The following is a 9,647-nucleotide window of genomic DNA, read 5'->3' on the forward strand; positions in this document are numbered from 1 at the left end:
AAAAAATTTTCATCCCACCACGCTACAAGAGCGTGTATAGGGCCTTCAGCAGTACCCGTACAGTGAAACAAGTGACACCAAACAGTGACTCCCCACACGCTACAAGAGCGTGTATAGGGCTTCTCCCACTCGTCGTTCTATGCATCGCACCGGGCTCCCTCCTCACCAGTCTACAAGAGCGCGTATAGGTGGTTCTCCGGTCCGCTGCAAACGTCGAGATGGGATTTTGGACACATCATACCCTTGCGTAGCAGTCTCCGCTGTCGGTGTCGAGGTCGAGGACCGTCCCACCACGCTACAAGAGCGTGTATAGGGCTTACCCGTCTCGTCGTATGCGCTCGCACCGGCTCCCTCCTACCGTGCTACAAGAGCGCTAAGGTGGTTCCCCGGTCCGCTGCAACGTCGAGAACGGGTTTAAGTTAGAAATTTTACCTTGAAGTCGGTGTGGCTCGTGGACCGAGGATCGAGTATAGTGTCATGAGAGTCGGGACGAAAAACCAAAGAGAGGAAGCATTTTTGTAAATTAATTATAATTAATATTAATTAATTAAAATTAATCAAGAAATTATTTTTAATTAATTGTAATTAATTATACTTAATTAATATAATTAATTAAAGTTTATTAAAATTAATTAAAATCATTAATTATAATTAATTTATAATTAATTATAATTAATTAATAGTAATTAACTTTTAATAAGTAATAATTAATTAAAATTAATTAATGATAATTAATTTTATAATTTATAATTAATTAAAATTAATTCTAATTAGAATTTATTATAATTAATTAAATTAATTATAATAAATTTAATTAAAATTAAACATAATTAATTATAATAATTATAATTAATTAAAAATAAATAACTGTAATTAATTAAGATTAATTAAAATAATTACAATTAAAAACAATTAATTAAAACAAATTATACCTCTCTCTCCCAACTCTCTCTGTTTGGGGAATTTACGGGATTCGGCCGAGAGGCGCGTGAGAAGGAGAAAGTTACCTTCACAACCGAGCTCTCCTCCCTGCTTCCGATCAAAATGTCTCAACTTTCGATCCAACAGAAGAGGAATGCCGTCGAGGGGACGAAGTCGAGCAGCAACAGGGAAGCCGAAGAAGCGGCGAAAGGCAGAAAGTTAATTTCACAGTCGGCGAGCTCCTCTGTTTCGTCCGATCAAAATGACGCAACTTTCGATCCGACTGTAAAGGCAGGTCGTTGAAGGAGCGAAGTTGAACAGCAAAGGAGGATCCGGAGAAGCAACGCAAAGGGGAGAAAGTTATCTTCACCGCAAGCGAACTCCTGTTTGTGCTTCCGATCAAAATGCGACTTCCGATCCAGCAGGGAAGGGAAAGTCGTTGAGGAGCGACGTCGAACAGCCAAAAGGAGCCGAAGAAGCCGCTGGAAGGGAGAAAGTTACCTTCCCAGCAAGCGAGTTCCAGCCAGCGAGCTCCCGTTGGTTTTTCCGATCAAAATGTTGGAACTTCCGCTCCAACAGGAAGGAAATAGCGTCGAATGAGCGAAGTCGAACGGCAGTAATGGAGCCGAAGGAGAGGCGAGCTCCAGTCGTTACTTCCGATCCTAATGTCGTAACTTCTGATTCGCACAGGGAGAAAAGAGCGAGAGCGAGAGTGAGAGAGATGTCGGGATGAGAGAAAGAGCTAGAGCGAGAGAGCGGGAGCTCTTATTTCTTCGGGTTTTAACAAGACAGAGGGATCGTGCGATGAAACGACGTCGACGTGTGTGGGATGTCGATTCGAGCGGCGACGACGTGCGGGCAGGTACGACATTTTCTTTTTTTTTTTTGTTTTAGATGCAGTAGGTCAACAATATTTTTGGCTACATAATACAGAAACTAACAGGATAAGGCAAGGCGAATAATCTAATGAGGCATCAAAATGGAATAGGGACATATTTAACCTTATATGTTGGGAGCTTGCTGGATTGTTTTGCTGATTAAATTGGCACAAATGGCTGTCCTTAAGTGGAAAAAATGTTGAAGGACGAATGCATAATTCCAGCCTAAATGTAATCCTTACTAAGTGATGGGAGTATCTTGTTAGCAAACTGTAATATGCATAACAATAACGTTGTTTTGTCTTTAGTCTACTTTCTAACAAAGAATCTTTGCGTACTTAATAGAACAGAGGCTGTGCCTATTTATAATAAGCATCATCATTATCTTGATCTTGCAATCAAATAGGAAAAACAGACACGCCATAACAGTAAAACTGTTGATAGTATATTAAATTCTGTATCTGCTTATTCTTAATTGCTGGATCCATAAAGTTGGTTCCAAATAGTTGGGGTAAGGTTATGATGATAATGATTTTTTTTTGCTGGATTTAGGCCCTAAAGATGAAATTTTTGTTATGCTATCAGAGAGCTTAAGAAACTGTTTCCTTTGGGATCTGCTTTGGCTTTCAAAAGTTATGTGACATAGTGTTTTAAATGATTTAATGACCCAGCTTATGCAGCAGTCTGTAAATTGCATGCTGCACAATATATCCTTTTTTATTAAATTGCACCCACACTGCTTTTTGGCTTTGTCGGTCTCTGCTAGCAGTACGAGCATATAGAGCAATGCTGGTACCTTATATTGTCCTGGTGCAAGGGACCGTTCCCCGTTGAGTTTGTTTACTATCCCTTGCACTATCTAAAGGTTGTCTCAAATTAATTTGTAGTGTGTTTTCCCCTTGCAGTAAATGCTTTCTAACTTAAACTGCAATAAAATGCAGGTCCACCCAAATGTTCCTTGCATGCTGTTTACGCCAATATGTCCGCATTCACTTTCATTTAGACCTGTCATACTTCCTGATTCTGCTCAACTTGAGTTGAAGGTTAGTCTCATCTTTGAGTACTTTCATCAAGTAATTGAATTATGTTTGTGTTTCTTCCCTTTGAGTACTTTCATGAAGTTATTGAATTAAGATTTCGTTTGAAACGGCTTTTTTATTGCTTCTTGAAGCAGATTTTTCGTATAAAAATTAAAATTTTTATACTAAAAAACTGCTTCAAGAAATCGCTGCGTTTATAACAATTGGAATTAGCATTCGGCAAGACAGATCTAGCTATGAGGTTTATTAACATTGTAAATCATCTACGTGATCCTTGGCTGTTTATTTGAAAACTTGATCATTTCCAGTATCAGAACACTTAAAAATCGTTTTGCGTTGATTAAAATTTCCTTAACGGTTGAGATCACCAGATTCCAATGGATGCCCGGAGTAATGCATGGGTGTCATTTGATGGGAAAAGAAGGCAGCAGCTCTCTAGAGGAGATTCTGTTCGCATTTGTATGAGCGAACACCCACTCCCAACGGTCAATAAATGTGATCAGACGGGTGATTGGTTCCACAGTTTGGTTCGATGCCTGAATTGGAACGAAAGGTTAGATCAGAAGGCATTATGAATATAAAGGCTCATCGTACATATCTGTACAAAATCATACAAGTAACTTAAATGGGTAAGCTAATCTCCCCTTTTAGCTGAAATCTAAATAGAGTTAGTCCATTATGATTTGTAAAATAATTTAAATAAAGTAGTGCTGCATTGTTTTCAATAAATAGAAATCTCTTGTAGAGCAACTTGTAAGCAACCTTAAAACACCACATATTTGCATTCTTGAGCCGGATAGGGATCAAAGGTAGGATTTGCTTTCAACAGAGAAGATGATAAAGAGGAAGATGTGAGCAATTCTTGCTTTTTTTTTTTCTCTCTTTTAAAGAGACTTTGGTCGCATGTCATGTCAGTCCCTTGGACGTGGGATGAATAGAAAAACAATCCAAAAAGGGAAAATTATTAGGTTCGGTCATCTGTCAGATAAATACATCCGGATTTCTCTCTATCTATAGTGAAGCGCAGTCAAAGCACAGTTACTGTAGCAGCTGCATTTTTACTGTAGACAGAGAGAAATCCGAATGTATCTCTCTCTAAGATGATCAGACCTAATAGTTTTCCCAAAGACCCAGATTTACAACTGGTTAGGTAATTATTAGCCATCGATTCATTCTCTTTTGCATAAAGAGGAAGATTCTACAGGCTATTTTGTACACCAATGGGACCTGTCTAATAGGCTGGACATGCGTTTATCTTTGACTTGTCATAGTATGCCATAATTGATTGGACGTGTTGATTTGTGACTCGAGACCAGATCGCAGCATGATGTGTCTTGGATTCTTTTTGTGATGATTGACACGAGAGCAGATCGCCTCACTCTTCTTTTTGAATCAACAAATGTTGACTTCATTGGTTGCTCATCGAACTCTCTAGGCTGCAAAGCAGTTAAATTTGGTTGTTGTAATGATGACCAATGCGTGCTGAGCTCTCGATTTTTTTTATAGATGAGTTCATTGCCGCCAGAGTTAGCGGTGATGAATTTGAATCATTATGGCTGGTGAAAGTCGAACGAATTATTGTCCATATGTCACCAATCAGATCCAAAGAGAGTAGTTATACATCTCCTATATATATATTGGAAAATTAAGGGCAGCGCCGGATTCATTCACTTTAAAATTTAATTAAAATAATTGAAGAACAAATAAAGCTACAAAACAAATACAATTCGAATAGATAGAATTAAGATTAGATCCGCATAAAAAAGACAATGCCGAATAAAAAGGGGTGTTGAATCGGTAAAGCAATCATCGTATTAGTACTGTTAATTAGTCAAAAATTTTATAAAACAATAAAATCAAAGCATCGATAAAGACTGTCATAATCATATTGATATATCATAACAAATTTATCTTGATCGGGCATCATTCTTGAGACAAAATTGAATTGAAAGCTTCCAGAATTAAATGTGGGACCATCCAAACTTCAATTTTAGCAAACTTATAGTTAAATTGAGTGTCACGAAAAAACGAACCAAATGGCATTAAATTATGTCATGACCTGGCCCGATGAGCTCACGTAGGCGAGGTGGGAACGGATGGTCGGACGGTAGGTTAAATTATCTAATATTTAAATATATCTCCATAATAATTTGAAAGAGCCTCTAAAACATCAAATTTGAAAATTCATTAACATAAAACTCAAATAAATTCATAATTATCTTTCTTCTTGAGCTCCTCTCCTATGGTATACGTTACCGTCTCTTCTACTCATTTTGATTTACTTAAATTTACCTGAAAAATGTTAACAACTAACATTAAGCCGAAGCTCAGTAAGTAAAACACAATTCTAAATTACAGTAATCAAGGCAAATTAAACAATATGCTAAAGGCCAATTTCATATGAACATAACATAAAATGATTTCATACTAACATAACATTAAACATATCATATCATAAAGTCATATTTTTCATTTTATTTTCATATTCATATCATTATTCATAACTTTATCTTTTCATATATATTACAACCGTCACAGGAGCCACCGTCTGTATCATAAAGGTACTCCTTTACCATTTTCCTTTTCTATATCCTTTACCATTTTAACGTGCACGAGTACAGCGTCCCCAGCTAGTATCATCAGGGGATGAGCTCCATCATTTCAGCATGCACATACAAGCATTCAATATAACAAATATTTCATATTCATATCATCTCATTTCATCTTATTTCATATAATATATAAACGTATAATATAATACCATGATATATAAAATAAAAGTTGTTTGATCAATCATAGAATGAAATAACATAATCATGGTCTAAAATGACCATAAAATTTTCATAATCATGCTTGGACTTTCAAAACATAAAATTGGAGAGAAATAAAAATATTGACGTAAAAAAGAATCATGTATACTTACAGAAATTAGGAATTTGATTCTCCTCGGTAATCTTTCTTCCTTCGAGGTTTCTTCAAAACACCTAAAAGAGTTAATTTCTCCTTCAAAATCATTTATAATAAATCTAAATTAATGTTCTCATTCTTTTCCTAATTTACCCTATGTTCTTTCTCTCCCTCTCCCTCTCTCCAAAGTTCAAAAGATAACATAAAGCAAAACATGTTCTTAAAATTCATAATTTTATATAATTACAAATTTTAATCAAAATATCCTTTTTTCATAAACTAAATTAATTTAAAATAATTTATATTTTCGGATTTAAAATAATTAAAAATTAGGAAAAATAAGATTTTGTAAGAAAACTCAATTTATACCCTTAAAACCCCTCTTAGGATTCTTAGGAATCTTATTTGTAAAAGCACTTTAAAAAAATCAATTTTAGGGAAAACCCCTAATTTTAAATTTATAAATTTTTCTTATAAAACTTAAATTAAATTCCATAATTATTTTCCAAAAACCATTAGGAAACACTTTTGTGAAGGAATTTGAAAGAAAAACAAACCCTAGAATCTTCCTTTCCAAATATCTTAAAATTAGATTCTAATGAACATTTGACTTCCCTTATCCTCCTCTATGTTTTCCTCAAATTTTCTCGTTGGAAAATTGTCGCTGGAGCCGCCCGTCCATGTGCCTCCTCCGCTCGGTCCGTCCGCCCTCGGTCCGTCCGCTCCCTTACGGTTTGGCCGAAAGAAATGAGAGTGGGAGGGGGCGGTTTGCTCATTTAGGGAAAATACAAAAGACCACAATACCCTCACTTCAACAATCCCGTCATTAGATATGATTAGGGGTAGTTTGGGCATTTTTAAACTTCTAAAAATTATATCTCTTAATTTAAGTGAAATTGGATACAAGTTTCATATATCAAATTGATCAGAATTTTGCGCACAATTTTATAAAATTATTCTTGTCGAAATCCGACAACTTTGAAATTTTCACTTAAAACTCGTCGCGATGCATCGCAAAGCGTGCGAGGTCTAAAATGATATTTTTCAGGTTTTACAATTCTCCCCTCCTTACAAAAATTTTGTCCCCAAAATTTACTCAACTTCTAATTACAAAATAAACCATCAGCTTCCATTTCATTAACATAAACCTCAACATTGAAACATGATATATTAAATATATGAAATAGCATAACAAAATAATCTGATCAGTCCCAAAATATTTGACATGACATAACAATTTAAAGTACTAAATCCAAAACACCAAAACATCAGGTTTATCATTACAAGTCACTAAAAATAAATTATAAAGCCATCTCAATTGTCATTGTCAGCATCTACAGATTCATTGGACTATTGCTGAGTCAAAGTGTAAACTCGTGGTCTGACATTTTGCATAGATTATTTTTGCACTGAACCTGCAGCTGAAGGTTCTATCATCTATTGTTTGCTAAAGTTCCTCTGTAAAGGTGCTTCAACTGATCTCATTTCTCCTGAAGTCTTTTGAGCCAAAACAGGACAATATTTTGCTATGTGTCCAAGCTGATGACACCAATAGCAAGTGTTGGAACCAATCAAACATTCACCTTTATGTAATTTTCCACACTTAGCACAAGATTCAGTGAGTTTACTTACAATTGCACCACTGCCTCCACTAGAACTAATCTTGGACTTCTTCCCATTTGATCCATCAGTCTGATTGCTTTGAATAACCTCTTCATAACTCTTCCTTTTTTGAAAATCTCTTCTCCTCTGAGTACTCTGCAAGTCACTCTCAATTCTTCTTTCTCTCTCAACCAAGGTAGCATAATCCTTAATGCCAAAATGGATTAATGGTTGTCTAAAAACATCCTTCAAACCAAATAAGAAACGATGACATTTCTCTTCTGCATTGGGTATCATATGTGAGGCATACCTGAAAAGTCTAGTGAACTCGACCTCATACTCAGTAATAGTTTTATCACCTTGCACCAATCTATTGAATTTATCTTGCATCTACCTCCTAGCAAACATTGGTACATACCAATCTCTAAACACACTTCAACTAGAGGAGCGACCTGTTGGTTCACCAAACCCCGACCCAGCATCACACGTTCTCCAGGTCCAAAGGGATCCAATGCCCAACTACTGAATCCTCCCGGAATTGCGTTATCAGAGCCGAGCCAGGAATAGCCGTTAGTGGACACCTACCACTTTTCACCGGTGAGAGAGGCCATCTTTAAGACTTTCAGAAAAGATGTTCACAGGGGACATAAATACTTGATCATAGGAACTTAGACCACCTACGCGCTGGTAAACGAAAACCACCTCGACTGGATCAACCGAACGAATCAGGCCGCCCCGTCGAAAGAATGAACACGCCAAAAGGGCTACCAGCTTTCCCCCCCAAAAAGGGGAGATCCGCAGCTTACTGCTCATGGAAACATCCGATGTAAAGTCGTTCGCGTATCTTTCTGATCTCCTTCTATTCATCATCTTTTTGGCTTTGCCCAAGGTTGATGGTGTTGACTAAAAAAGGGGAAGAGAAGAATTGAATCAGTTCAAAAAATCGGTTAGGAATCGTACCGCTTCTTTGAACCATTCGCTATCTCTCGATTCCTATAGATAGATTAGATAGAAGAATCTATCTATATCCGGGAGGTGAATTAGAGGGATTCAACCCATCGCACCCCTTCGGGGGGTGTCTATGAGGGCATTTTGGGTCTTCATTCTTCCCTTTATTTTCATTGTAATCTTAGTGATCCATTTGTGAATAATACTGGCTGTGTTGTACCCTCTTTCACAAACTCCTCCCAGGTCACTTGGCTGCTAGGTCTTCCTCAAAAAGTCTCTTCTAATTGACTCCTCCACCATCTCTCTGCTTCCCCATTGAAGGCATAGGTAGCTAAGGTAACCCTTCTATCTTGAGGGCATAGCATTCCTTCTAATATCTTCTCAATCCTCATTAACCAGTCCTCCGCCTCTATGGATCCCTCATATGAATGATGGAGACTTCATGTCTTGGAATAACTTTAAATTCTTGTCCATCACAGTGCTTCCATTGCCTCCAACTTGAGTCTGAGTACTCTTTATTATTTGGGTCATAGCTGCCATCATCTGTGCAAAAGATTCCATAGTAGCATTGATACTACTATTCGAAGGTTCTGCTACTACAGGTATCTCCCTCCTAATCTCTCCCGTAGTGCCATAAGTGACATCATTTTCAGGATCCATGGCTCTGAGATATAACCGATGAAATAAAATTAGCAGTCTATAACACAAATACCCTATACCTTAACTAACCTAGAGAATCATCATATTGGCTCTTTCATATTGATCAATATTCCTAAACCTTTGCTATGATATTACTTTTGTCACGACCCGGCCTGGTGAGCTCGCGTACGCGAGGCGGGAACGGATGGTCGGGCTGTAGGTTAAATTATCTAATATCTAAATCTATCTCCATAATAATTTGAGAGAGCCTCTAAAACATCAAATTTGAAAATTCATAACATAAAACTCAAACAAATTCATAACTACCTTTCTTCTTGGGCTCCTCTCCTACGATATACGTTACTTTCTCTTCTACTCATTTTGATTTACTTAAATTTATCTGAAAAATGTTAACAACTAACATTAAGCCAAAGCTCAGTAAGTAAAACACAATTCTAAACTACAATAATCAAGGCAAACTAAACAATATGTTAAATGCCAATTTTATATGAACATAACATAAAATGATTTCATATTAACATAACATTAAACATATCATATCATAAAGTCATATTTTTTATTTCATTTCCATATTCATATCATTATTCATAACTTTCTCTTTTCGTATATATTACAACCGTCACAGGAGCCACCGTCTAGTACCATAAAGGTACTCCTTTACCATTTTTCTTTTTCATATCCTTTACCATTT

At 36.5% G+C, this 9,647-nt stretch overlaps 1 protein-coding gene across 1 annotated transcript in view; it reads left to right on the forward strand.

The window, feature by feature from the left end:
• LOC110093217 (probable NAD kinase 2, chloroplastic) overlaps positions 1-3,715 on the forward strand; it is a 32,897-nt gene extending 29,182 nt beyond the window's left edge. Inside the window, exons 7-8 of the mRNA XM_020818035.2 lie at positions 2,741-2,842; positions 3,211-3,715. Of these exons, the coding sequence (XP_020673694.1) occupies positions 2,741-2,842; positions 3,211-3,414 (306 nt within the window). The 3' untranslated portion in view covers positions 3,415-3,715. The remainder of the gene's footprint in view (positions 1-2,740; positions 2,843-3,210) is intronic.
• Positions 3,716-9,647: the final 5,932 nt, after the last annotated feature.

The sequence above is a fragment of the Dendrobium catenatum genome, unplaced genomic scaffold, assembly GCF_001605985.2.
Source record: "Dendrobium catenatum unplaced genomic scaffold, ASM160598v2 fragScaff_scaffold_1089, whole genome shotgun sequence".
Lineage (NCBI taxonomy): Eukaryota > Viridiplantae > Streptophyta > Magnoliopsida > Asparagales > Orchidaceae > Dendrobium > Dendrobium catenatum.